The sequence below is a fragment of the Alternaria infectoria genome (genome assembly GCF_024043175.1).
Source record: "Alternaria infectoria strain BMP 0036 chromosome Unknown scaffold_27, whole genome shotgun sequence".
Lineage (NCBI taxonomy): Eukaryota > Fungi > Ascomycota > Dothideomycetes > Pleosporales > Pleosporaceae > Alternaria > Alternaria infectoria.
The window spans coordinates 161,258-188,716 of NW_026250716.1; the positions used below are offsets into that span (position 1 = coordinate 161,258).

Genomic DNA, 27,459 nt, shown 5'->3' on the forward strand with positions numbered 1-27,459 from the left:
TGTGTACCAGCCAACCACGCCTTCTCCGCAATCACCGCAATCGCAGCTTCCCCACGATATCAACCCCGCAGCTAGGGTCGCGACTGCCCTCACCGAGTACCTTCACCTAGAGACGCGCGGTCAGGCGTCGCTTCCCCGGATCCTTTTACCTCGGCGCGTTTGCACCAGATAACCACGTAACTTGCTCAGGTCTCGAGGACGGTAAGCGGGCGTTATAAACAGCTCGCTCGGCCTTAATCCTTTTCTCCCTCCTTCGTCAATGCTCTTCGGATTGTTCAAGCAGAACAAACCAGACGCACTCACTCACTCTCACTTCCCTCACCCGCCCAACCAAACCGTCACGCGCACATCAATCACTCACTTCACCCACTCACCAAACCAACCAAATCAAGCCACCTCACACACCACACGAACTCCACCTTCCCCGCTCATACCCACGACTCCAATCCACCAATCCCCACCACAAATCTCACCACCAACATGTTCGCCACCATGCTCACCACTATTCTCCTATGCGCCCTCTTGGGAAGCGCCGCGACCAGCGCCACGCCCACACCCAGTCCCACAACCACCGCAGCCCCCAGCGTCCAAACCCAAGTCCGCGCCCAAACCTTCAAAGAAGCCGAATGCGGCGGCGCCTACGAGTTCCTCTGGATTGATCCAAATGTCTGCCATGGGCTTTCTGATGGGGTGAAGAGTATCAGGGTTGTTGGGAAGGATGGGGATATCAAGTATAACGCTCGTACGTCTCTTTCCCTCTCACTACTGACCAAGGTGACTTGGGTGAGGTGGATTTTGCTAACGTTGGTTGTCATAGTGAACACCTACCCCAAGCCCGATTGCGGCGGCGGTTTCACTCTCCTCCCGATCTACGGCGAAAAGACCTGCTTCTCTGTTGGTCTTGATGTGTCTATCAAGTTGAGCATTGGCCAGGATCCGTGAAGGGGTTCTCGTCTGGGTATGTCTTCCGCTGCTCGCTGCCATCGAGTCCCGGTATTGTCGATGTGGATGCTAATGCGTTCAGTGCGCTGCTCACGAGGCAGTTGATGATGGACCTTCCGGGTTGGAGAACGAGGACGAATATGATGGGTGCGAGAGATGGTGATACGGGCTACTGGAATGTCAAGAGAGTGAGCGAGAAGGGAGGGAAGAGTCTCATCCAACACCATCCCACCATCTGTCTCACCACCGTGAAATTAACTCACTGACAGTCTGGAGAGCAAAATGAAATCATGACAAACTGCACCCGATATCTCTTTTCAAACACGACCACGTCACCATCAACCCCCGCACTCTCTCCTTCTACTCCACATCCTCCCCATACACCCCCACGCCTTCTCCCAGCCAGGGCACCGAAAAAGGGCAAAAAAGAAGGCAAAAACATACAACAGCGGGGATTCGCTAGTGGTCACCCACCTAACTACTAATCCGCCGGTATCATGCTTGTATATGGCTGAGCGGACGGGAAGCCTAATTTTCATGATCCTATGGTCGTATGTACTAGCTGTAACAATTTGCAACTTCATATACTCATTCGTTGCGATCCGGAGGCTTCTGATGGGAAGTGCTACTCTCCGAACGGCGCTACCCCGGAGAAATAGTAATACGAACCCATACGGCATCACTCTACCGACATTAGCCTAATCTTCAGCGTTACCACATGTACACGGGCTCGTGCGAGTAGAGCCAAGTCTCTATACCCCTAAACATCGTAGACTGAAACGCGCGACGTGAGAAGGAGAGCGGACGACGGACATTATGCCCAACATGGCGATTTGTTCGTGTAATCGCTTTTTCTACCTTTGGACTAGCGAGATGGGATGATGCGACGTTTGGAAGGTGAAGCTGGGGGAGGACTTCTTCGCAAAGCATATATAGATGGGCTTTGTCCACGGGGAAGAAAGCATTATCATCATTACCTTCACACTATCAACGCTCTTCACACACACCAACGACTCCGGAAGTCTCATCACACCCATCCCAGCCATCCTCCCACCAAACCCCAACCCCCCTCAACCATCATGCGCTCAACCTCCCTCTCCTTCATCACAGCCTTCGCCCTGATGGCCACCACTGTCATCGCTTCCCCAACACCACAACCACAACGCGGATCCAACCCCGCACCCGGCAGCCCGGTCGACCCCGGCGTCAGAGTCCCCAAGGGCACTTTCTGCACAGCATCAAACGATCCAGATGTCATTGGTTGCAACACTGGCGATGGCGGGACTTTTAATGTTATCAATGGGAAGATTAGTGGATGTGCTGGATGTACAAAGGAGAATGGGTTTGGGAGATAGGAATAAGGGTGGAAGGGATGGATGGGGTTTGGGGGAAGGAGGAAGGAGGAATCGAGGCAGGCGCCTTGTGGGAGGGAGTCTGTGTAGTCGCTACGGAAACCTTGTTGCAATGCTCATCGTTTCTGGTTTGAACATGAGGGAAGAATAAAGTGACATTCGGGTATCTGAAGGGTTTCATAGCCAACGCTGCGCAGGTTAAACTCTCAAGCCACAGGCACCTTCTCCGTCTGACTAATAATATACCATGCGTGAATCACACCGGGGATCCAGCCCAAGATGCAGAGTGCGATGTTGATGAAGAGATCGGCGGCGCAGCCGCGCTTCATGGCGACGGGGAGGAAGGGGATCCATATTGCGAGGAAGTAGAGGAGGACTGTGGACTGTGATTGTTAGCACGGGGTTTGGAGATTTGGTGAGTGTTGACGTACTGTAGATGATGGCATTGTGTGATGCCGGGTAATTGATTTCGTAGTAGTGAGAGGGTATCGCACTTCTTTCTCGTGAGGATATTCTCGTAGTCGTAATAGCCTCGAGGACTGAAGGTGTGGCTGTATCTGTGGCTGGAACAAAAAAGTGGGCGAACCCTTCATGTCTTTAACTGTTCCCTCTGCCCCTGCTGCCAACTCGAAGCAGCTTACGACGCAGACAAGGACCGAATGCAGGGCGTCGGCACATTTCCTCTCCATCTCATTCGCCTGCAACGCCGTGATAACCGCTTAACAAGATTTTGTTTCTGGAGTGGGCAGCGAATGAGAGGATCATGCGCCACAGTGACGATGCGTGTTGTGGCGCAGGTCTCAGCGCGCCGACCGTGCGTCGTGGTGTTGAGGCTAGACTGGGTGACAGGCTTCCGAAAAGTGCCGGTAGCCGTGATAGCCGCGTATGCAGGGCACGGTAGTCTTGTTGTTCGATCACAATACTGAAGTGTGGGAACTGCGTCATTTTGTGAGTATCTGCAGTGTGCATAAGAAGAAATGTGTACTGTGTGTGATCGAAGTTCAATAGAAGGGTTGCGCATCCAATATACTATCATCCCATCAGCTACGATCGTGTAAGCTGTCGTCAGCCCAAACGGATAGTCCTTCTTTCCTTCAAGCGAAAACAAAGTGACCGAGATCTTGTAGAAGCAGAGTCGTCTGTGTCTGCGAGTGAGTGGTAGAACATATCGATCATCACTATATGTCCAACTCGTTCGTAATAATACTCCTTCTCGTGAACGATCAAGACAAAGATATTTCTAGTATGCTTACTAGATGCGGGGGCTTCACATCTACCCAACACTATACCCAACAGACTACCTTGTTGAAGGTCTGGCGCGTAGCTTTGCTGTGTGGCAGAGCTTTTGTCGTACTGCTGATGCAATGAAAACAGGGGAATTCGGAGAGTTCCCTTATCGTCTTGGAATGTAGCAAAATATCCGGAGTAGTTCCCGTTACATTCATGTGCTTCGCTCCTGTGGGTCCAGTAGTTTGTCTCGTCAGCAGAGTACTGAATAGCTATAGGTATTGTCCATGCTTCAATGTGGATGAATCTACTGGAGGAACCAGGTATGCCCATGTCTAAACAGACGTCGCTTTGCTCATCCATATCTGAGAGTGATCCATCATGGTTTTCTATGAAGACTTTCAATGGTCTTTCATAAAATAGATCGAGCCCACTCCTACATGGTTCAGTTTCGTAATTGATTGGCACATTCCATCCAGCCCAGCTCCACGTAGGGAATAGGGAGCGCCTGGTACCGGACGCTTTGTTACACCAGGAGAGTCCGGCAGCGAAAGCCTCGCCTTTACTGCAGATTGTCGAGTCCAGAGGTGGTTTCGACCCTTCGAACCTTGATGGCATGATAGGAATACCCAAGTAGTCATGAACTGGAATATTCTTTCTCCTGAAACTATGGAACACTCCTCCGAATGCGCGTATAGCATCGGAGCTGACAGATAATTCTCTCCCGCAGTAATCAGTCAGGCGAGAGCAAATCCCCCAGGGATCATCGTCGTCACTGATCTGGTCGTGGAAAATTCCTGTCGGCCGGTTGCTGGGATTAACGATTGTCTCGAAAGCAAGGCTAGTCCGACTCTCATAGTACACTTGTTGCTCTGTAAAAATGATACGTCGTGTCGAGAAAAAGCTCTCTTGGTAGGTCCATGCTCGACGCATCCATTTGGAGGCGTTGATGAGTGTCCGTGGGTCTGTTAAAGTTGTTACAAGGCATCGTCCTCCGATCCAGGCACTTGCCTGGGGAGGTCTCGGGGTAGCGCCAACGCCAGGTAGGCCAAAATATGGATCAGTGCCTGCTGCAGCGACTATAGTCACGTACGCATCTTGATATATGAGGTCCATCTGCTGTATCTGGATTTGTTTCTCAGCATCGTTGTCTTGGTCGATGCAATATCTGTCGATCCAGATATAACGAAGACCTAGCGATTTGCTGACTTTCAGAGCATCTTGGATAGTGGGTGGCAGGGTTGTGGGAAGTTCGTTATGAACACACCGGTCATCGCCAGATCTGCTCGTACCCCACACATAGCTGAGTGCAGAATACTCGTACGTCGGCAATGCTGGCACGATCCGTCGCTGTTCGCAGTCGATCAACTTCAGCCCTTTCAGACTCAAACCTGATGAGTCAACTTGAGTGCGCTTCTTTGTGTGCTTGCGACCACAACGCTGTATCCAACCTCGAATGATGTCGTAGTCGATCGAGATTGCATCGATGGATCGCGCTCGCAGTGAATGGACAAGTGGGGCTGTCTTTGGGGCGCTTGAACATGCAATGAAGCCACAAGACGCTCCGTCCTTATGCGTTGACCTCATGAAATCATACCAATACCCACGATCGGGCTCAGACTTGTCTTGGGCCACAGCTAGCACTGTTCCCTCCTTCACGTGGTAGGGATCAGGAGGATTCATGCAGTACAGAGCATAGTCCTGGATTCGAGCGCTACCCTGTATCTTTACCGCATGGAAAAGGCGACATAGTGCGCATGACGACAGCTCAGTTTTTTCTCCGAGTTCTCCGAGAGTCAGCAATTTCTTCATGTATTGTCCCTTCAGATCGACGAAAAGGCTCTCGACGTCAATGGACGAACATCTCGAACAAAGGTTACTCGATTCTTGACCAACTGTTTCGCCACGTGTTTTGGATGTATCTCCATAGCTCTGATAGGTGGCAGCCGGTAGGTTCACGGATCGTTTTCGCTTCACTGAAGAGTCCTTGGATGCACTCGGGACTTGTGCTCGCTCCATGTCGCGATGGGACCTTTGGGAGACGATTGGGACGGATGGTGAGAGGTGCGGGGCAGAAGTGCTCTCGAGGCTGCTGCCTGCTGTAGACCTGCGCCTGCCAGCTGGTAAGCGAAGTTTAGGTAAGCACATGCACGCTGCAGTGTCTTGTTTAGGCAACTGCTGTGATTACTATGATTACTCTTACAACTACTTTTACAATTATGTCTACATGTTATTACAATGACCTGTCTTCATGTCAAATCCAGTATAGCAATCCTTTCATCAGAACGCTGTGGCATGAATAGCGTGGGTTTGCAAAGTCGCACTTGCTACGTGAGATGCTGTGTTTAGACGGGCAGTCGCAAAGTCGCACTTGCTACGTGAGCCACTTTGTCTAAACGGCCAGTCGCAATAATTTCGCAACCCAGTCATAAAAGATGCGGTAGCAGCACATCGGACTCTTCAACAGCGAAGCGAGGCACGAGATAGTCATGCAATCCAAATTCGTCGGGTCGAGGTTGACAATGCGGTGAGTGCATCGATGCAAATTCTAGCCGGTCAGGTAGCAACATCGAAACTTCCCAACTTCGGCGACGATGACGTATGTAACCAGACGTGGACGGTGAGGCTCTGTCATAACAGAGTATAACAAGGATGAACGCTGTGCGACAGGAAATGACAACGGGAACTAAAAAAGACACGATGAGCGGTGTGGGTGGTTGGTAGAAGGCGGTGACGGACTTGACAAAACATTAGGCATACAGGCAAAAATGGTGAACAAGGATATCTCGGCTTCGATTTTGATCTATTCTAGTCGATAGCCGCGCCTTACAAACAAGGTCATTGTCGCCTGAGGGGGGGATGGAAATATTTTGAACTATCCTAGCTGTGTTGTCGTGGGCGAGATGAGGTGGAAGGGGGGGTATGATTGTAGGGGTTGTGTTGATTGAGTAGTGAAACTAAATGGGCTGAGCGGGATGGGGGGTTGTAGTGGAACGCTAAAAATGCCGGTACTAGAAGTCATGTCTTTCTTTGTAGACAGACGAAACGAAGAGGAAGGAGATGGGCTATATAGTAATAACATAAGACATTCGGCATCATCGTGTCGCATTATCATGAAGAAGGGGATTTGACGGACCAAAAAAAGCAAAGACAAATTTGTTGGAATCAGGGAAGATGGAAAAGGAACGCTGGAATCATAACAAACAAACAAACAAACAAACTTTGCGGTTCCCCGGCTATTGGGGTTGCGCGGCTCCGTCTTTTACCATTCGCTTCCGAAAGGCTTTGGCTTTGCTCGCTTGGTTCTTGCTCGCTTGTGCATCCAGATGACTTGCGGCGGTGAAGGCTTCGACGACGGCCATGGCGTTGGCCTCTTCTTCCTCGTTGAATGTGATGAGGTCGAGGAATTGGCGGAGGACAATGGAGCCGAGCTTGGCGTGGGCCTGCTCGACGTAGTCGGTGTTGACAGTGTCGGCTGATGTTCGTGCGAGGACGCTCCAGCCGTCGGGCTTGAGGGATGCTTGTCGTGCTAGCAGGCGCTCACTTGACGCCAACAGGATGAATGCCCTTATTACCGCTTCTTTGTTTGTGATGTTGTTCTCGGGTGATACGTCGAGAACCTCTAGGAAGTCGTCGAGGGAGGCGGTGCCGATAAATGTGTGGCGGTGCTTGTACTCCAAGTCCCGCTCTTGCTGGATAGCCGAGGTGGGTCCGGTCTTCTTTGGCAGCTTCTTGGGGGTGGATGGGTGGAGGGAGCGGGTGGTCGGGCTGTGGTGGCGGGGGTTCTGGTCCTGCGCGTTGGCGGCTTTGATGGGGAGGCCGAGGGAGATGCGGCGTTGGTGGGTGTTGGCGGGGCGCTGCGGCTTGGAGGTGTTGGCCTGGAGTTGGAGCAGGCCTTCGTTGGTCTTGGCTCGGAGGGGAAGGGACCGCGATGCCCGTTGCGCACTGGCGAGGCGTGATTCGATGGTGGGGGTGGAGGGTGTGCGGAGGTGGGAGGGGCGACGCTTGGTGACGGACACAGCTTCTTCGCTGTCGCCTTTGAGGGACGGCGACTTGGCGAGGTCGTCGTAGGCAAAGTAGTCGGGCGGGCCGTCTTCCTTTATTCGATCCAGCGAGTAGAGGAGCGGCTCTTCGAAGAGGGTGGCGTCGGTGGAGAGGCCCAGGGCATCGGCTGGGTCAATGGCTCTTGTGCGTGGGCTGGCGCGGGGACTGGCAAACTTCAGGCCGTTGACTTCCGGTGGCATGACCCAGTGCTGGACGCCCTGCTGTTGTCGCATCTCGTGCTTGAGCTTGCCCTCGAGGGCGCTCTCCGTGTCGCTCGCCATGGAGAAGCGGCGCGAGGGTGATCGTGAAGGCGTGCCGGGCTGTTGTTGTGTATCGTACCCCGCATTGCGCAGGGCGTTGAGGATGGAGCTGTCCCCGCGGTCGAGGTAGAGGAGGCCGGTTCTCCACATGGTCGTGGTCGTCGATGAGGGTTCCTGCTGTGTACGAGTAGCCGACGCAACAGTCACCCTCTAGAGTCTTGTCGGACGCGGACAGGGAGGCGCGATGTGCCGCTGCCCTAGCTTTAGTACTTGTTGACAGCATGCGGGTGATCGAGCTGGCCGGCGCTAGCACCCGCTTCACCGCCATTTTTCTCAATTTGGGAGTCCGGTTGAAAAGTCTGTCGCTGCCGTGCCTCTTGCCCCGACGCGGTCTAATGCATGCATCACGATGCAGCAAGCCTTTTTTCACGTCGCACTGCCCAATCAGTTTCTTCCTGTCATCGACTTTCGTTGGGCGCTGATTTGCTGTGCAGCCTCAAACATTCCTACACCCTGTACCTGCATCCGATCAGCAGGTTTGAGTGTAGCGTACGTACCCCCAACCATCCCGTATCATCCCGGCAACGGACGAAAGCGTCGAGATCGTGTCCTGCGCGGCTGGCGTGATCGCGAAGCATTCGACGGCATGACGTGGTAGTGGAGTCGGCGTGCTAGCTCCACTCCCGCAAGGCTGAATATATATCTCCAGAGCGTGGCATGGTCGAGATAGCCGCGGGTGGCATGCACGTTGTGCTGCACTGCCTGCAGCTGCCAGCGCAAAGGGTACTGTCGGCCGTCGGAGTGTGTTCGGACATGTTGAGGTTCAACAGACGCGGGGCGGGGTAAACCGCGACGCTAACATCACGTTTGATCAACATTTCATGTTTCAAGGCGGATATCGGAGCGGAGAGAAGACGACCGAAGTCAGCAGAAGGTCCAGTCACGCGTGCAGTGAGGAGGAATGAGGGTGTGAACGCAGCGCATGTGCAGCCCGTGTGATAAGAAGAGGCTGTCTACTATCCAACCTCCCACCACATGGGGGCTACATGCTGCACATGAGAGTACATCCTGCACATGGGCAGAGCAGCTGGTGAACGGTACCAGGTTTTTCAGTGCAGTGTGCCAAAATCTGCTGTTGGTGCTGTGGACCCAATCACTACTGGCGGGCTTCGCGCGATAAGACGACACGCACCGCACAACACCACCACTGTTCTCGGCCCTGGCTAGTGTACCTAACAATAAACCTTCTGGATTGTCTTCTGGCCTGTCCTGTTCGTCTCACAGGACTCGACCCCGCAGTGACACAGCTTCGGTTCGCTCGCTTCATGGCCAGCAGTTCGACACCCTGGCCCTCCCACCGTGAGGGTGCCACTATGAGGACGCCGCCATGAGGGTGCTGACAGCGCGCTCTGCACCAGCGATCAAAACACGTCCCTCTCCACTCCGCCAATGCACGCAAACCCACCTCCCCACGCCCTCACCGAATCGCAGGGTGACGCGTGCCATGCGTGGAGCTCACTTGGCCCTACGTGGAGTCTCACTTGGTGACAGGCACACCGCTCGGCGATACTGCGACTCCGCTTCTCACGCGTGACGTGTTGTTTATGCGCGTCGAGTGGGCAACAACACAGAACTTTCTTTTCCCCTCCTCGCAATCACCACAACACATAAGCGGCGGATGTCTGCGAGTAAAGCGTCTGGAGGGCGGCTGGGTCGATTCGACTTTGATGTCATTCCCATGGTTTGGGAGGGCGTTGTGCAGTGTGGAAGCCATGCAGCGTCAACGGCCCGCACCCGCTAGCGAGCCATGTTTTCTTGGCGTAAACAAAGCTGGACCGCCGAGGAGCGCCCTCCGCAGCCGAATTATTATGAGGCCATTGGCACGCCGTAGATAGTTTGCAACCGTGTTCACAAACCCAATTGCCCTCTGCACAAAGCAAAAATTGATCTCCGCCGCACCCCACCTACACCGCCCCGCTGCCGTTCGCTCCATCTCGAGTCAGTGGAGCTGATGTTTTCTTGCACTGCCTCGCCCGACGACCTCCGCCGGTAGCAATTTCAGCTTCAATCTCCCCACGCAACGATCCCATAGCACCTAAACTCGTCGCCCTCGTGGGCCTACCCAACCATGGACGACGGTCCTCCACCTCCGCCGCCTCCGCATGGCGCAAACCCAAAGACTACAGGCGGTAGCCATGCACCTCCCGACCCCGGCCCAAGCGGCGGCCTGCCACCGGGCAACTACGACATCTTCATCATACCGCCGCACTCTTCAGGAGGCGGCTTCGTATACCTCCCAAGCATGGGCGTGCAGCAGAACAGCTTCATTGCGGGTGTGCTCAGCACCATCGCGAGCATCGTGCTGTGGAAGGCCGCCGAGCCTTACATGAAGCAATATTTCCTCATCGTCCGACATGGAGTGACGACTGGCGGCAATGGCGTCATACTGCTGGCTGTCTTGATGTTGGTTGCAGGATGGGCTGTTGGCCAGACACAAGCAGGGGGTCGCTTTAGCAGTGGCGGAGGGGGCTATGGCCGTGGTGGAGCAGGAGCGGGAGCTGGCACACATACACCAGGCGGAAGCTCAAGCTATCAACGAGCGCCTCCACCACCGCCTCCAAACGGCGGCTTCCCCGGCAGTCCTCCACCTCACGGCGGATGGGGTGGATACCGCCAATACGGGGCTGGCTCGCCGCCACCACCACCTCAAGACGACGAACCTTCCTTCGACGAAGAGGCTGAGCGAGCCGAAGAAGAGCGGAAACAAGCAGAGGAAAAGGAGAAGCGGCGGAAAGAGAAAGAGGAGAAGAAACGGAAAGAAGAGGAAGAGCGCAAACAGAAAGAGGAAGAGCGCAAGAAAGCTGAGGAGGCTAAGAAGAAGCAAGAAGAGGAAGAGGCCGAGCGCAAGCGCGCCGAAGAGGCAGAGGAGAAGAAGAAACAGGAAGAGGAGCTTAGGAAGAAACAAGAGGCGGATCTCAAGAAGAAGCTCAAGAAGGAGCTCAAGGAGGCTGAGGAGGCTAAGCGGAGAGAGGAAGAGGAAGAGCGCAAGCGTGCTGAAGAAGCCAAACGACAGGCCGAAGAAGAGGCTCGACGGCAGCGTGAAGCTGAAGAGCAGAGGCTAGCTGAAGAAGAGAGAAAGAAGCGTGAGGCTGAGGCACAGAGACTAGCCGAAGAGGAGAAGAAACGACAAGAAGAAGCTGAGCGCCAACGCATCGCAGAAGAGGAACGCAAGGCCGAAGAAGAGCGCAAACTCGCCGAAGAGGCTCGGATACGCGCTGAAGAGGAGAAGAAGAAGAAGGACGAAGAGGACCGCAGACGAGCCTGGGAAGAACTCAAGCGCGCAGAAGAGGCCCGACAGAAGAAGGAGGCCGAAGAAAAGGCCAAAGCAGAGGCAGCCAAAGCCGCCAAAGCCAAAGCCGAAAAGGAGAAGTGGGAGCAGATGCGCAAGCGTGAGCGCGAGCAACGCGAACGTGAAGCCCGCGAGCGTCTCGCTAAAGAGAAAGCCCGCAAGGCACAAGAAGCCATTGAGAAGGAGAAGGCCGAACGCGAGGCTCGCGAGGCTGAGGTCCGCGCTGCAGTCGAGAAGGAGATCCGCGAGAAGCTCGAAGCCGAACAACGCGCCAAAGCCGCCGAGGAGGCCGCCAGAAAGGCTGAAGCAGAAAAGATTGCAGCTGAAGAGGCAGCCGCCAAAGCGAAGGCAGAAGCAGAGGCTGCTCTCGCCAAAGCAAAGACAGATGCTGAGCGCGCCGAACGCCTCAAAGCAGCCCGTGAGCGAGCTCAGAAGGACCGTGAAGCCCGCGAGGCAAAACTCAAAGCAGAAGCCGAACGTATCAAAGCCGAAGCCGCTACCGCAGCAGCCACAGCCGCAGTTCCTGACCTCACTGCCCGTCGCTCAACTACGTATGGTAATGTCGGTGGAGGTGAACGTCTCGATCCATATGCTGGAGCAAGAAGTACACCACCACCCGCCGCGTCCGTTACATCCACACACTCCTCCCCCATCAAAGCCACCGTCACACCCAAGAAACCCTACGAGCGACCAACCGCCGCCTCTTACCTCGGCTCCGAATCCGACGCCGCATCTTTCGTTCCACCCCGAACTGCCACGGGTCCTGCCCGATCAACAGCAACGCGCTCTCATGTCTCGTCCGCGTACTCCGAGTCCTCGTACGCGCCCTCACAATCTACAACTCGCACATCGCCGCCTGCGTCGAGAAGTGGACCGTACGCAACAGCCGACCCGAACAAGATTGTTATCAAAGCGGTGTACCTGTTCAATGATCTTTTTCCCAAACCAGTGGCGCAGCTGGTGTCTAATGTGGGCAAAGTAACAGACGGCTTGATTCTCAAGATACAGTCTGAAGGTTTGTTCATCGATGACGATGTCCGGGGCATTCCGCAGCGCGAGTGGGATGTTAAGGCTTGGACTTTGAAGATGGTTGAGGTATGTCATTCTCTTTTCTTTCTTCCTTACCTCATCCATCGCCTTTACTCCCATCCTTATTACTTTGGTTGAGTGTGTACTAACATATACAACAGACGGGCAAACAACCCACCAAAAACCTGCACATCCTCCGCGCCTCGGTCCGCGATGCCGACGGCAAGAAATACGTCTTCCTCATCGACGAGACCGAGAGCTGGAAACTGGCTCTTGGCCTGCAGAGGCTGAGGAAGGGAAGTCAGGTGCGCAGTTTGCAGAGCGCGCAGATGGCGCCGAATGAGATGGCGAGGGTGTTGAATGCTGTGCCGCCTATTGCTTTGTAGATCATTGATCACAAGCAGTGGGGCAGAAAGAGGAGGGTGAAGAGTCGAGAAAGAGGTAAGGGAGAGTGTTGATAAGATGGCATGGCATGGTACAGTAGTATGGGTGGTGGATTTGGGATACCCACTTTCGTTCCGCATAAAGCATCAGCGGTGGAGTTGTTGTTGTTGTTGTTTGTTTAGCAACGCATTGTTACGAGCGCATTTTTGTACTCTTCTTTCTTTCGTTGTATATGCATCTTTGGGTGGTGGAAAGGGGGAGAGATGAAGGAAGTATATATCGCAACTACATATTGGCGCTGGTTTAGGGGAGTGGGGGTAGATAGGTGTTTTGGGTGTATGTAGGATGGTGGAATGGATGTGTGGGATGTGATGTGGTCTCAAGTTTGGAGTTGTGTGTGTCGTCATGTCGTGATGTCTATTCACTTGCTGTGTCGTGAAGGGAGGACATCTTGCTGATATCAGGCGATGGAGTGAACGCTATGGGACTGCACCTAAATATTCGGTTGTTTTCCAGAGCTAGACAAGGAGTAAGTGAAAGTGCAAATTCATTGTACAGAAACAAAGGCTTATCGTTCCTGAATATCTAGTGCTGGTGCTAAACTTCGAGCGGGATCTAACTCAAGTACGCAACCGTGCACGACCCTGAACCGTTGAAGCTCCTTCCGTCATCCCGAAACTCCACACGTTCGCTGCTGCAGCCCAACGTCATCAGTCCACCTACCCACCAACCCACCATCCATCTATCCCCAAATCGATTTCGTTGCGAACCACACTTGTCGCGTGCGCACAATGTCATCCGACTACGGATCAGACATTGACTCCGACGTCGCAGATGCCGTCGACGAGATTGTTTCGTCGCAGCAAGCTCCCCCTTCCTCCGCGCAAATACCACGACCTGCGCTAAAGCCACTCAATACAAACACTTCCCTTACACCTCCGTCATCCCACGATAAATACGATGGAACTACTCTTCAGCAATGGCACCAAGCTGCATCAACCCCGCCGCCCTCGGCCTCGTCGTCGGATGCCGAACCGTATCGCCTGACGTTTGGCAAACATGAGGGCAAGACGCTTGCGGAGATACCGACGTCTTATATTACGTGGTTGATTAGGAATCCGATTTCGAGTAGGCCGATGGAGTTGATATATGCGTTGGAAGAGTGGCAGGAGGAGAAGAAGAATGGGAGAAAGGCGGCGTCGCAGTCGCAATCGCAGTCGCAGGCATCGCAGGCATCGCAGGTACCGATGTCGCAGACACAGGCGTCACAGATGTCGATGTCTTCGAAGATGCCGCTTTCCCCACCGCCGTCTCAAGTTGACCAGGCCGCTCCTCCATCGTCACAGCCTGCGGTCACGAGCACGCACATCTCCAAATATACCTCTCCTCCTTCGCCTTCTCGCTCGCCGTCACCACCGCCTAGCACACAACAGTCATATCCTCCTTCGTCACAGCTCACGGCACCTCAAGAACCGACTGGTGCACCCCTATACGTCCTTCCATTCGGCGAATACAAAGGCAAGACTCTGCTCGAGGTACCAGAGGACTACCTCTACTATCTTGGTGCGAGCGAAGATAAGTTGGCTACTTTGCCTGGTTTGTCTAATGCGCTCTGCTTGATGCAGAAAGGCTTACCTCCAGTCGCTATGGCACCCTCGGCCCCAAGTCAAGCTTATTCGCAAGCTCTGCCACCGCCATCATCCGCACCTGGCCCGTATATGGGACATGAACCGCCTGCCTCTAGTCAGCTCTCACAGATGAGCCAACCACAGCAAGCTCCGCCACCACCTTCGACTGCGCCTAGCCATCATTCCCTCTGCAAAGACGGCATCCCGAGTAGTTCGCAGCCTCTCGCACCGCAGCTCTCTGCCTCGCAACCGACCCCACAATCCTCCTCACAACCTCCACCCTGTCGCGAACCATACCGCTTCGACTTTGGCAAGTACACCGGGAAAACCATCGCCGAAGTCCCTCCCTCCTACATGGCCTACCTTGACAAAGAAGGTGTCATCAAGCAACGTCCCGACCTTGCCGCTGGAGTCGATGAGTACGAGCGCCATCACCCACCCATCGGGACTCCGCACAAGGGAGAATACAGGTTCACATTTGGCAAGCATGTGGGGAAAACATTGGCGGAAGTGCCCTCCCAGTACATCTGGTGGCTCAAGAACAACACCACTATTTCCAAGGACAAACCTGAGGTTGGTGCTGCTATTCGGCAGTTTGAGCGGACTCAGAAGCATACTCAGGCTAAGACTCAGAATCGGAGGCGGCAGAGGGCTTGGTCTCCGATGTGCTCATGTTGTGATTGAGCGCCCATTGCAAGAATGCCTTACACCCCGTTCAGAGGAAGAATATGCATACAAGTCGCGGTCTCTCGCATTCATGGGTTCGGGTGGCTCCTCCACGCTTGCTCAAGGCGGCACATCAACGCGACAACCCCTTCTACCTCCGCGATAAGCTGCAGGTCGATAAGGCTAGTGCAAGAGACTGATACATGCTTGCTGGCCGTTGCGACCATTCGCCGCCATGCGGGGCCTCGCTGCTATCGTCGTGCGGCACGCTCTTTCATCATGCATAGCATGGGTCAATCGCCTATCTCCTCTCGTTGTTATGCACTAGTCATACTAGTTGCGGGATGCATCTCACGGGCATCAGAAAGGAATACCTTGACGCGGCGAACACGCAAGTCATGGTTTTCATTCATATCGAAAGCGCTCCCACCCAGGGCATACTGTCGCTGAGACTCCACAACATCCGTCTCAACTTTTCGATGGCCAAATCCTCCCGTAACCCCACGCGCCGACCCTTGGAAAGACTTGATTCTTGTAGATAGCAAGTCTACACTGTGTAGATAGTTTATTTGGTCCTTGATATGATGCCTGTGGAGTGGATGGATGTCACAGTTGTCGTTTGTCATCTTAACAGATTCACCAACGACAGTTGTGACATCCGCTCACTAGTCAGGCATCACGTCGGGGACCAAACCGGTCAACAGATGGAGATTGTATAACAATTACATGTATTTTGTATCATGGGCTTTGTATACAGGCTATGATCAGCAATGTGGATGTTGCTCGTACCAACAAATAGTCCATGTTGCGGCCTTTATGCATTGGGAAACCATACCATCCTTCTTTGCTACGCATTAACCAGCGCCTTCTGTCATTGGCAGCGCTGAACAGGGGTCGCGAGAATGTACATGAGAGGCTGAGCAGGCGCTGGACGTTGCGAGGCCAGGCGACCCGTTGCTTAGCCGCAGCCAACGAGGCTGAGGCGTCTAATCTTTAGCATTGCCACCCAATGCCCCAGATCAAAACCAGCGCATGCCGGCTCTAAGGCCGTAGCTCCCGGTCTCAACTTTTCTTCCTGACACAAATTCCATATCATGGCTCCTGGTGACACAGCAAAAACGGTTATCAGATTCGCGCGCTTCAAGAACGCGGTTCTTGAGCTCTTCGAAGCACCTCTTGAATCCACCAATTACATTGCTTTCTCTCATGTCTGGGGCGACTGGGCCTGGGTTTCGATCCAGGGCATACCGTACGAGGTCAAAGCATCACAAGAGAAGGCACATTTTATCGCAACCCGCCTTCCCGCCTTGGTGGGTGATGGTGCCTTTTGGATGGACACGTTGACAGTCGATCAGCGAAATCCAGTTGAAGTCTCAGAGATCGTGGATGCCATTCCCGATATCTTCAGGATGGCAAAGAAGACAATGGCGGTCAGGGAATGCGACGGATTTCATGACTGCTGCATCGCTGCTGTTGCTGGGTTCAAAAACTCCACGGACTTTACCGAAAGACTCTATGATCATAGCCGTGACCGTATCGACCATCTCTGGGCTGAGTCGTACCTTCAGAGACTGTGGACCCTGCAGGAGTGCTTACTCTCTCATACGATTGAGTTTGTGGTTGGAGATCACAGTACGTTAAAGCAATTTGCTTGTTGCTTGTGGTTGACCAAAGCTTAGACCAACCCAAGGAGCTCGCGATGCGGGAGCGGGCTCGCGACGATAGTGATATTAACCAGTATGAGTCAGAATGCATGACTCTCGCGTCTGCTCTTTTGGTTCTAGCCTACTCTTTCTCTGGCTTTCAGGGCAACACCGCCATACATAAGTTTGTCGAAGCTTATGTTTATGGAGGGACCGTTATTAATTCACGTAGCGTAAAGCGTAGACTGGATGAAGACATCCACTCGGGTCATTTTCTACCGGCGAACCGCGCATCGCGTAGATCAGCTACTATGCCTCGCGACTACATCTTTGCGACCATGCCTTCTTTCCCATGGTATACATATCCGAAGAAAGAGGCCTTGGCGATGTCATTCGGAAAGATTTATCTGGATCTCTATCAACAAGCTGAACGGTCTGGACATGCTTTTACATGCAGGTTCACTCGTTCAATGCTTGATCCTGCATGCACAGATCCCACGGACGGTTGGCGACCAAGCCAATATATTCCAAGTCCGACGACGCTCGGCGATTTCCTCAAGCTGATGGGACAACGCGTACCCGAGGCTTCGAACGCCTTTTCACGGCATGTACACATTACCTCGGATGTTCAGATCAAGGAACTAGAAAGCGAATGCTCGCCAGACATTTTCATCGCCCGGCTAGAAGCCTGTTTTAAACAGTGCCAAATGCAATGGCTGGAATCATATGGGGGTGGTGAGCTTGCCAAATTCGGACATCTTCCGGATCATCGTTGGAAGCTCGATCACGCCGATGCCATGAGCTGCGGTTGGCTGCCCATTGATCCAGAGGATGCGATACGAGTGTCCGATGACAGAAGTCACTCTTGTACGAACATTGCCCCTGGACTGGGCTTCGTGGAAGACGAAAGTATAGCGGATCTCAGGAGCCTTGATCAGACTGAGCAAGAGGCGCGCATGAACGAGGCTAGCGAGTACGTACCACTCTTTGTGCAGGCCAGGAAGATGATACTCTACCTAATGAACAAGGAATATGAGATGCATCAGATGAGTAAAGCGCCGCGAGCAGATTGGGCCTACCTCAAGCAACAGATGCAAGGTCTCTCGTCAACACCATTCCTATGTACCATGCTCCTCCTAGCTGGCATGGTCAATTGTCGCATTCCATTATCTGCCGCTGCGTGGGTCAACAAGCTCTTCGTCCCCGTATTCATTCGCCACCACGAAACCTTTGTTTCCGTCGGGCTTTTGGCAAAGCATGCACGCCAACCCAAGCATCAAAGACAAGAGCCTCTTTCCTTGTTATGTGTCGGTCAACATCTGCCTCCGCCCGATGAGAAGTCTTTCGGAAATGAGTTGTTTCTCGTAGATCCAGAAACCAAGGTGCCGGTTGGCTTGGCCCCTGATATGAGCTCTGAATTTCACACGGATGAGGAACTGGCAAAAGTCGCGCTTTCTTTGTATAATGGCTGTTGTACGGAAGTGGGAGACAACAAAGTGGCTATCACTCCCCGTCTACTCTCTGATGGGCTGTCTGTCCCTAGAGAGACTTATATCGTGGGTCCTCTAGGCGGTTGAGTGTGGATGCCGACACGGGATTCTGTTTAGCTCTCGGATGAATTAAACCACTTAGAGAAACTATCCTCTGCATATGATATGCGGTGAGAAGTTCCGATTAACTGCAATGGATGCAGAGTACTTTAGCGCGCTCTTGAACACTATCTTTCTGGTGTTTCTCTTCCCTCCGACCCTTCACTATCCTTCTGGAAAAAGCGTTCTCCAGGCAACTAACCACTCGTAACCACGCCAAGATCGCTTGCTTACCCGCCTTCTTCTCAACCGCTTATTGCTCAACTGTTTCTCACTCAACCGCTCCTTCCTCAACTGCATCTCACTCATCTCGCAGCTGCAATGTCTGAACCAATCTATACACGTCGTGGAAATATACTCATTCCTGGTGGTTTCCAAGTCTCTGCAAAGCAGCCCACTCCAGCAAACAGTAAGTGCGCGCCCTCTCCTTACCATCTGCACTACCCTGGCTGACTATGCACCAGAGATGGCAGTTGAGAAACATCACAAGTTCATGGATCCCGCGTCGAGCGTGTCTAGTAACCCGTTTCACAAACCGCGCCCTATCGAGTCGGAGTCCGCCGAGAAGCTTGAGGCGCAGAAGGCCGACTACGAGGCCAGGATCGCCGACATGAGCAAAGTGTACCAGGCCAACTTCGAGAACACTATCAAGGACTACGAGGCCAAGCTCAGCGAGAAGGAGAAACTCCAAGAGATCGAGATTGAACGCGTGAGGGACTTCATCGGGCATGATGTCGTCGACATAAAGAAAAAATCCGAGACCAAGCTCAACCACCTCGCCGAGAACTACGAGGCCAAGATTGCCCACTTAGAGAGCGAATCGCAGTCCAAGCTCGAGAACACCATCAAGCACTACGAGACCAAGCTCTACGACCAGAGGAAATCCGAGCTCACGCTCAAGGGCATACAAACGGACTACAAGACCAATATTGCAGAGATGGAGGAATATAATGCCAAGCTTTGTCACTCTATCAGCGAGCACAAGACCAGGGAGAGCGATATGAAAAAGCAGTACGAAACCAAGCTTAACGACGAAAAGAAACACTGCGACTGGCTGCTCAAAGAAATAAAGGGTGAAGTAGCCGCCACAAATAGCTCTTAAGATATCTTGCTAACTTATTACTAGTATGTAGCTCCTTTGCTATGCTTTCCTAACGCAGTGCTAAGACATTTTATAATTCATGCTAATAGCTTGACAGAAGAACTATGAGATCCAAATCGACACGATCAAGAAGGAACACGCACTAGAGTCTGAAGCCGCGCAGGAGGACTACGAGGCCGACCTCGACAGGCTCAATCAGAGCTCTGCGATTCTGCAACGTGCTTTCGCCGACCAGAGCTTGGAACTTGCAGCGCTCAAGGAGACAAAGACCAAGGAAGCCGACTTCCTCAGCAAGTCTGCCCAGCCAGACGCGGAAGCAAAAGATGCAGGCCTGCTCGCTGACAAGAAGCCGGATACCAATGACAAGAAGCCCGAGATCGACGCCCTCAAAGGCACTATCGACGCCCTCAAGGACACCGTCAGTATACAAATGGTAGCCGCAGAAGATCTCCGCGAGACTGTCAAGGACCTCCGAGAGCGCAATGCAAAGCTCGAAGCAGAGCTTCAGAAGAAGTAGGGTGAGACCCGACAGCTCGGCGCTGACACTCTCATGACAACTGGGTAACCCTGGAGATTCTCCGTGTAGCTACAAGATGGTCGTAGAGTATGAAAATGCTGTAACTAGTTTCAACTTCTTTTGACGACACCGTGAATCACGTAAGTTCTGATGTGCAGTGTGGATGTATCAAGCCGACGCCTAGACGTAAAGACGCTGCGACGATTGGTAGACTCCCCTAGATATCGACGAAACTGATAGATATGGGACCGCACGTGTGAGTCGCTTGACGTACAGAGTCAGCAGTGACTACTGGTCTCACACGTTAGCAGCTAATACATGAGGACTACATCTTCCTCCTCTACCGCATAACACTAGCAGAAGCATCTCCAAACTTGCGCTCATATCTCAAACTTGAAGGTGAACGAGATTTAATTAGCTCCTCGCTTGATCCGCTGCGCACTGTCAGATTCCAGCTTTTCCTGCGTCCGTTTCTCCCTCCACCGACTCCGGGTCACTGGTTCCTCCGCACCACAAAGCCGCTTAAAAACCCATCCAGCCAAGTCGAGCGACCGCACCAGGCCTACTGTACCGCCATCTCGGCTGCGCATCTTCGAAATCTCAGACGAGGTTTTCACAATCACAGTGACCCCCGACACAACCCACTACTTCACCGTCGCCAACCGCCTACAATGGCCACGATGAACACCACACCTTTACTCAACACGCGTGCCCCCGCTTTCAACGCCATTGCTGCTCGGGTGCAAGGCGCGGATGCGGACGATGAGGACATTCTCGAGCGGGATCAAGAGACGGACGATGAGGCGAGCGGCGACGAGGTCATCGGCGAATTCGATGAAAGCGACGTTGGAGACATGAGCGACGACCACGGCTCATCAACACCAAGCGTCAACACCCCAGTAGTATCCTTAGACTCGGACGACACAGCGTTCGTACAGGACATACTGGATTTGGAAGACTTGCCCGCCTTTGGTAAGTCATAATACTAGAGTCCCAGTCTTTCGCGTGCAGAATGCATGATCACTAACAGAGATGACTTAGGCGACGATCTGGACACCGCCAAATGGACAAAGCTCGCACTCTGGCAAGAAGGTGGATACGAGGGCATGCTGAAAGTACTTCTGAAGGATGAGATCGCGGCTCATTGTCACGACTCTGCTACAGCATCAAACACGGATGAGCAGTGCATCCTCAGTCCGGCGCGCATGATGGTCGCTTCTATGGATAAGGATGTTCTCAAGGTCGTGATACGCGGTAATCTGGCTGTCCAAGCGAGGAGCGACAGTGTCATCAAGGACCGCTTGGATGAGTTGTACGTCGAGGCCAAAGACAAACCGTCGATCTACTACCAGCTCTTCGTCGACGACAACGGCCGATCTCCTACGCCAAACGAACTCGTCACCATTGTAAATACTATGGAAGAATACGTCAGCGCTACGAACCACACCCTCGCGAACGAGATCGACAACGTCAAGACACCACACGTCGATCTGCTCAAAAGCCAGAGTGGCTTTAGGAAGTACACATGGACCAGCTCAGGAACAAAGGAAGACAACACATACCGCGAGTTCCAGTCCGCCGCTAGGGTCAAAGAGATCACCCGCCTGATCAATAAAGTACGAGCGCGACTCAGCGGCCTGCCGCCAGCGCACCACAACAAGCCATTGAAGCATCCACTCGTTCACGTCGGATATTCAAACCGCTCCCAGGCCCGCCTGAAGAAATACGCCAACCACTCTCACTCCAACCCCGCCATGAACCTCGCCGAAGCAATCGCTGCCGTACTCTTCGCAAACAACACTCTTCCCAAACTATACAAGATGACCCAGTACATCATCTACATCAGCCACACCGCGTCCCACGCCTCGCTATCCGAGATCCTACTGACCAGGCTGGCCGAAGGCTACACAGGAAACGGGGGAGGATTCAGCCACTACCCTGCGGGCCGAAGCGCCGACTCTGCACTCAAGACGTCAGAGCAGGAATGGGATAATTGTGCTCAGTATGCGATTGAGAGGTCGCCGCTGAGGAAGAACCTAAAGAGCGATATCGAGAGGTTGAAGAAGAAAGTTGCGGATGCGAAGGGAAAGAAGCCGAGTCTGCTTATGAAGTCCGCCAACCATGCGTTGCTCGCGAGGCTAAGGGAAGTGAATCAGAGGAGGAAGGCTGGGCGGGAGGAAGCGGGACCGGAGGTATATCAGGAGGTGTTGGATATTATTGCGGAGTATCGGGGACGGCATCCTGTTTCGGAGAACTAGGCAAGTGGCTGAGGATGCGAGTTTGATTGAGAATGCGAGAAGACTTGGTGGTGGAGATGACAACTTGTAAAATAAGGCGATGAGTTCGGCCTTCATTCATTGACATAATGATAGAGTGACAGTCTCGCAGTCTAGATGAACACAAGAAGAAAGAATTTGATATATGCATGAGTAAAGCGAGTGAAGTAAATGAAGAGGAGATATTCTTGCATTGGTATTGAGTACATCTAGTCGTCTCGTCGTCCATGATCCTTCCTTATTCCCCCTATCTCCATCCGCCCATTCATCCCACCTCTCCTTATTTACCATCCCATACAGTCCATGTACATCCGACATATATTTTGTTCCCTTGAGCCATCCGCCCTGGTCTATCTAGATATACAGCGAGCGCGTTTTGGTGTCGTCGGTATGCGTAAAGTACATGCCCATCCATCTCCCCATGGCGAGATCAACCACCAGCCAAACCAGTCCAAAAACTCCAAAGAATGCAAGCCGAAGCCATACCACAAAGCCAGATTCCCATGAATCAAAAGAAGAAAGCGCATCAGATTCGTAAAAGCTGCTGCTAAGATGTTCTGCAAGTATGATACAGATCGTTATCGCGCAAACAACAGCACTTTTTGTGGTATGTATACTTTTGGCGTAGCTTCGTAACAATATCAGACAACGTCAAAAACATGACATAGCAAGTTTAACGCTTCCTGGGGTTCGTCGGCTTCTTCTTCGACGGTGCCTTCTGCGCGTCACCCTCAATGTACTTGAGGAGGTCCTCAATCTTGCGCTGATCGACGCCACCCCTTCCAGTGCGCTGGCTACCGGCGGCGGCAGCGGCATCACTAGCGGAGGGTGTGGCAGCGGCCGGGCGCAGGGGGTTGCGGCCGGGGAGCTGCATGCGGCGGATACGCGTCTTGGCGAGGTCGTTGAGCTGCTTGGCTTGGGAGACGGCGCTGTGGGTGAGCTGTTCGAGCCAGCTCTCTGCCTCCTTGGTGTTGCGGTCCTCTGCACCGAGCACCTCCTTGAAGATGTTGTAGGACTCACGCATGCGGTTGACACCACCGCGCATGTCCTTGTCGAGAGCGAGAGCCTGGGCGGTCTGGAACAGCAGAGTCGCTGTGTTGATCGAGTTCTTGCCGCAGACCTCCTCGCAGACGGCGAGCGAGGCCTCGAACCAGAGTCGCGACTCGTGGTACATCTTCGCGGCCTGCAGCATGACAGCGGCGTTGTTGAGGGTTGTGATGGAGTCGGGGTGGTCGGGGCCGTAGAGGATCTTCCACAGCTCGAGTGCGTGGCGGACGTAGATCAGAGCGGCTGTGGTGTTACCCGAGCCATGCTCGAAAAGACCGACGTTGAGGTAGGCAAGCACGGTCTCCGAGTGGTCAACACCAAGAGTTCGCTCGGACACGATGATGGCCTTGTGTGCGAGCTCAAGAGCCGAGACCTTGTCGTCAAGGCTGTAGAGCAGGTTCGACAGGGTGTGGTAAGCCTTAGCTACCTCAGGGTGCAGTACACCGTAAATCTGCTCGTGTAGCTGGAGAGACTCCAGGAGCAGTTCTTGGCCAAGCTCCTTCTGGTCCTGGGCAATGGACATGCGACCAGCCTCCAGTGCCTCCTCGGCCAACAAGCTCTTGGGTGAAGCCTCCTTGATGACAGGGACAATGTTCAGAATGTCGTCTGCGTGGAAGGTTTGTGGAGCAAGAGGAACAGTAGGGCTAGCTGTGCGGGCTGGCGGAGTGCTGATGGACTTGTTCTTCTTTTTCTTGGAAGATGTGGAGTGGCCGTTAGTTTGCGGCGCAGCGGGCTTCTCAGCCGGCTGGCTGGCGGCAAAGGCCTCCTTGGTGAAGGCGTACGACTTGCACTCCAACTGGAGACCAAGCTTGAGGGAGACCTCACGGAGCATCTGCATCTCCTTGCCAGACTCAATCCACGACTGACCGAGGTCGTAGCGGAATCGTAGGGCAACCTGAGCTACGACCTCCTTCTTGAGGGCCTCGGGTGTGAGCTTCTCGAAGCTAAAGTCATCCTCGGGGTACATCATCTTGAGGCTGCTGTCGCACTCAGCCACAGGCTTAGCGCTGACATCGGCGCCGAGCAAGCAGTTAAGGAGGTGGGCGGCAGCAGGTGCTGCGAATGGCGCGGACACGTTGCGCAGCTTGGAGTTGGCAAAGTGCTTGAAACCACGTGCGATCATCTCCTGGATGATGAGACGCTTCAAGGCCTGAAGCCTTGGGTCAGGCTTATCAGCCAGCTCAGCAAGCTTTCCAAGGTAGCGCATGTTCACACCCCGCTTGTGCAGAAGGTTGCTCAGGGACTGGCCGTCCATTGGGAAACCGACTTCGCCCTCCTTGAGCTCCTGAACCATGCGAGGAATGACCTCCGAAGTGAGATGCTCGCAAGCAGCGCGGACCTCAGCCTCGTCCTGAGCCCACTCCTTCTTGTCCTCCTCTGATTGCGGGTTCTGGCCCGAGAAGACATCAGGGTTGAGCGCGAAGGAGAATCCGGAGATGTCGACACGCTCCTGCTCAGGGTCCTCGGCCTCAGGCTTCTTCTCCTCGGTCTCCTTCTTTGCGACCTTGGCAGCCTTCTCCGCGGCCTTCCTCTCCGCCTTGGAGATTTTCTTGGCCTTGGGCATCTTCTCCTTCTCTTCATCAGAATCCTCCTCTTCCGAAGAAGACTCCTCCTCAGATGATTCCTCTTCCGAAGATTCCTCTTCAGATGAGCTTTCTTCAGCCTTGGCCTCCTTCGCAGGGGCTTCGTCCTTCTTTGTGGTCTTCTTGGCCATCTGCTCCTTGACGTACTCGCGGAGCTTGACCCTGCCGTATGACTCTACGAGCTCAGGGCGGAGTGTGGTCATGCGGTGGGGGTAGTCCTTATCAGTCGCCTCCTTCTCACCCTCCTTGCTGGGCTCGGTCCAGTGTGCCTCTATCCAGGCAACGTCCAGAGGTGTGAGGCGGTAGAGATCCAGAGCGTACCGCCTGCCGTCGGTGCCGATCAGACCCTTAGTCTCAACACTTCCCTCCAGCTCGTGACGGACATTGTCCTTGTCCCAGACAGGATGCTTCTTGACGCGCAGCGCCTTGGAAAGTTGCTCGAACAACGGGACGAACGACTTGTCATCGGCGACAATCTCCTTGCCCTCAACCGCACCGTAATCAATCTGGTGCTCGCCGGGGTCGCGCTGCTTGAAAATTCCGGGCACTATGCTCTGACCAACAATGCGCTTTCCTTGGTAGTCAACGACGACGGTTCCGGAGGTGAAGAGGTTGTTGATGTCGAGGTTGTTCACAGCGCGGACACCGAAAACGTCCTTGCCCACAGCCACGCGCGCAGCCTCATCACCACCCTCAGCTCCGAATGTGCCGACGCCATCAGCGCCGAAGGAGTAGAAGATGTTGTTGTACACGAAGATCTGCGCGTCCTTGGCCTCGGTAGGGTTGAGAGGCGCAATCTCGCCCCGTGCTACCAGCATGGCACCGCGGGTCGCAGCATCGTTGTAGTCGGCAAACAGCTTCGATGTGAGGCGCTCGCGGAAGACGCGGTCGTGGACAGCCTCCTTGGGCATCTCCCTCGTCGACTGGAACTCCTCATTCCAGTCGCGGAGGGTCTCCGTGTTCTCAACACCCGAGATCAGATAGCTCTCCTGTGTCCGCGCGAGATCCGGCTGGTGTGGGGTGAGGGATGACGTGGGTGCGGGGACCAACCATGGGTTGGCGGGGATGGCGTTGGAGAGCTGGAAGATAGTAAGCAGTTCCTTCTTTGCATTGTGCTCCAGCAGTTCCTGGAATGAAGTGCGGAAAGAGGGCGACAGGTCCTCGAGGAGAGTGAGGAGCGAGTGTGCCTGCTTGTCCTTGGGTGGCTGTCGCGGGAAGGGGTCGAAACTGGCATTCGACGACTTGTTGACGTAGAAGCCGGAGACGTGAGCTGTGATGTGGTGCTGCTCGTTCTCGTTGGTCGTAACTACCAAGTAGAGCAGGTGGCCCTTGGAGCGGAGGTGGTATGGCGGGGGATTCCAGGGCGATACGGCGATGGATTTGATCGTCTTGGGCGCGGCTTCCTCAGTGGGCGGCAGCAGGTTCTTGATGTTGCCCGATGCCTTGAAGTCGTAGTCTGCCAATGGCGACTGCTCCGGGCCGTCCTGCTTGGGCTTGGAGATCTGCTCGTGGCCGACAGTGTCGTGCAGTGACAGTCCAGCCATGATGCCGTGCAGCGCATCGGTACGGTCACCGGCAGCGCCGATGAGCTCGCGTACGCGGACCACATGTAACCGCGCCTCCTTCTCTGTGTATGGGTCCTCCACCAGGGTGAGTACCGAATCGGCCTTCAGTCCCTCGACTTCAGAGAGTTCGACGTAATCGTTGATCCGCTTGCCGTCGTGCTCCAGGTGGAAGCACGAGTACTGGAACGTGTGGGGCGTCTCGATGATGCTCTGACGGAGGTCTTGCACCTGCTCGGCCGTTGAGATCTGGAGTCGTGAGTTTGTCGTCCATATTTTCTTTTCTAACTGTCAATACGCACCGTTATCGGCATCTCGAACGGCTCGTGTGGGAGCTTGATGGTGACCTGGAAGATATCTGCAGATATTAGTATAGGTAATATCGATATAGTAAGTCAATTGACATACTGTCTGGCTGCTGGCCAGCGCCATCTTCCTCTGTGCCCTCATTCTGCCCCTCCGTGGTGACGTCTTTGCTGGGCGTCTTCTCAACCTCTGCGTTGCCATTGATGTTAGCCATGGGGTGCAAAAAGAGTTATTGCGCCTGAGAATAAATTTCCATGGCGGTCGTGTGCGGGCGGGAAGCTCACCAGACTTGGAAGCGTCATTGGTACTAGCGGCCATGATGGCGGGCTGTGGATATGTCGAGAAACACTACGACGCCGGGAAAGAACGACTGGGGAAAGAGGGAATCGGTCTAGGGAAGGAAGGAGATATACAGGACAGGCGCATTAATGTACAATGACATGCGGCGAGTGATGGGGAGAGAGGTGACTCTCCGGTCATGTCTCCAGAATATTTTTCTTGAGGGCGCCGGGATGGTCCGCTAAGCTCGCTCTCCACTTCCGAGGCCACAGGCATGTCATCGGGAAAACGGCCCCCATGCACCGGGGTCAGCAGTATCGCGTTGACTCCGGAGTACTGGAGTTGCCATGTCCTACACGCCGTGTCTGTCTTCACGTCAATTATCGATATGGTGATTGACGCGAGTTCCACCATGCTGTCACCACGGTCGCTCCTGCCGTTCGCACTTGGCACTCGCACTTGGCCCCTGCGGCAAATTATCGCAACACCAGCGTAACAAGGCCGCGGTACCTCCTTTGGCGTCCCTCTCCTCCAATCTCGTCCCGTCCATCTCAATCATCTCTCCTTTCACGCGTCTGTCTCTCGTTTAACTCTCATTCATTCCTTTCCTAGTCCATTCCACGTCTGTTGAACCTCTGGCTGCGCCTACGTTTGACACGTGTAACATTGGAAAG

General features: G+C 53.9%; 7 protein-coding genes across 7 annotated transcripts; 5 read left to right on the plus strand and 2 right to left on the minus strand.

Moving 5' to 3' along the window:
- Window positions 1-480: 480 nt before the first annotated feature.
- Window positions 481-942, plus strand: J4E92_009780 (uncharacterized protein; the record flags this gene model as incomplete). Its single annotated transcript, XM_051501122.1, has 2 exons — window positions 481-742; window positions 818-942. The coding sequence occupies 2 exons, from the start codon at window positions 481-483 to the stop codon at window positions 940-942; spliced, it is 387 nt and encodes a 128-aa protein (XP_051348672.1).
- Window positions 943-6,757: 5,815 nt separating this feature from the next.
- On the minus strand, window positions 6,758-7,975 carry J4E92_009781 (uncharacterized protein; the record flags this gene model as incomplete). Its single annotated transcript, XM_051501123.1, has 1 exon — window positions 6,758-7,975. The coding sequence occupies one exon, from the start codon at window positions 7,973-7,975 to the stop codon at window positions 6,758-6,760; it is 1,218 nt and encodes a 405-aa protein (XP_051348673.1).
- A 1,978-nt stretch (window positions 7,976-9,953) lies between these two features.
- Window positions 9,954-12,589, plus strand: J4E92_009782 (uncharacterized protein; the record flags this gene model as incomplete). Its single annotated transcript, XM_051501124.1, has 2 exons — window positions 9,954-12,269; window positions 12,365-12,589. The coding sequence occupies 2 exons, from the start codon at window positions 9,954-9,956 to the stop codon at window positions 12,587-12,589; spliced, it is 2,541 nt and encodes an 846-aa protein (XP_051348674.1).
- A 789-nt stretch (window positions 12,590-13,378) lies between these two features.
- On the plus strand, window positions 13,379-14,899 carry J4E92_009783 (uncharacterized protein; the record flags this gene model as incomplete). The annotated part of the gene is made up of 1 exon (XM_051501125.1): window positions 13,379-14,899. One exon carries the CDS (start codon window positions 13,379-13,381, stop codon window positions 14,897-14,899), a length of 1,521 nt encoding a protein of 506 aa, XP_051348675.1.
- Window positions 14,900-15,975: 1,076 nt separating this feature from the next.
- Window positions 15,976-19,732, plus strand: J4E92_009784 (uncharacterized protein; the record flags this gene model as incomplete). Its single annotated transcript, XM_051501126.1, has 5 exons — window positions 15,976-16,513; window positions 16,561-16,618; window positions 17,057-17,756; window positions 18,430-19,191; window positions 19,313-19,732. 5 exons carry the CDS (start codon window positions 15,976-15,978, stop codon window positions 19,730-19,732), a joined length of 2,478 nt encoding a protein of 825 aa, XP_051348676.1.
- A 671-nt stretch (window positions 19,733-20,403) lies between these two features.
- On the plus strand, window positions 20,404-21,990 carry J4E92_009785 (uncharacterized protein; the record flags this gene model as incomplete). The annotated part of the gene is made up of 2 exons (XM_051501127.1): window positions 20,404-20,704; window positions 20,774-21,990. 2 exons carry the CDS (start codon window positions 20,404-20,406, stop codon window positions 21,988-21,990), a joined length of 1,518 nt encoding a protein of 505 aa, XP_051348677.1.
- Window positions 21,991-22,681: 691 nt separating this feature from the next.
- CLU1 (Intracellular distribution of mitochondria) lies at window positions 22,682-26,824 on the minus strand (the record flags this gene model as incomplete). The annotated part of the gene is made up of 4 exons (XM_051501128.1): window positions 22,682-26,449; window positions 26,503-26,558; window positions 26,609-26,695; window positions 26,791-26,824. 4 exons carry the CDS (start codon window positions 26,822-26,824, stop codon window positions 22,682-22,684), a joined length of 3,945 nt encoding a protein of 1,314 aa, XP_051348678.1.
- Between the last annotated feature and the right edge of the window lie 635 nt (window positions 26,825-27,459).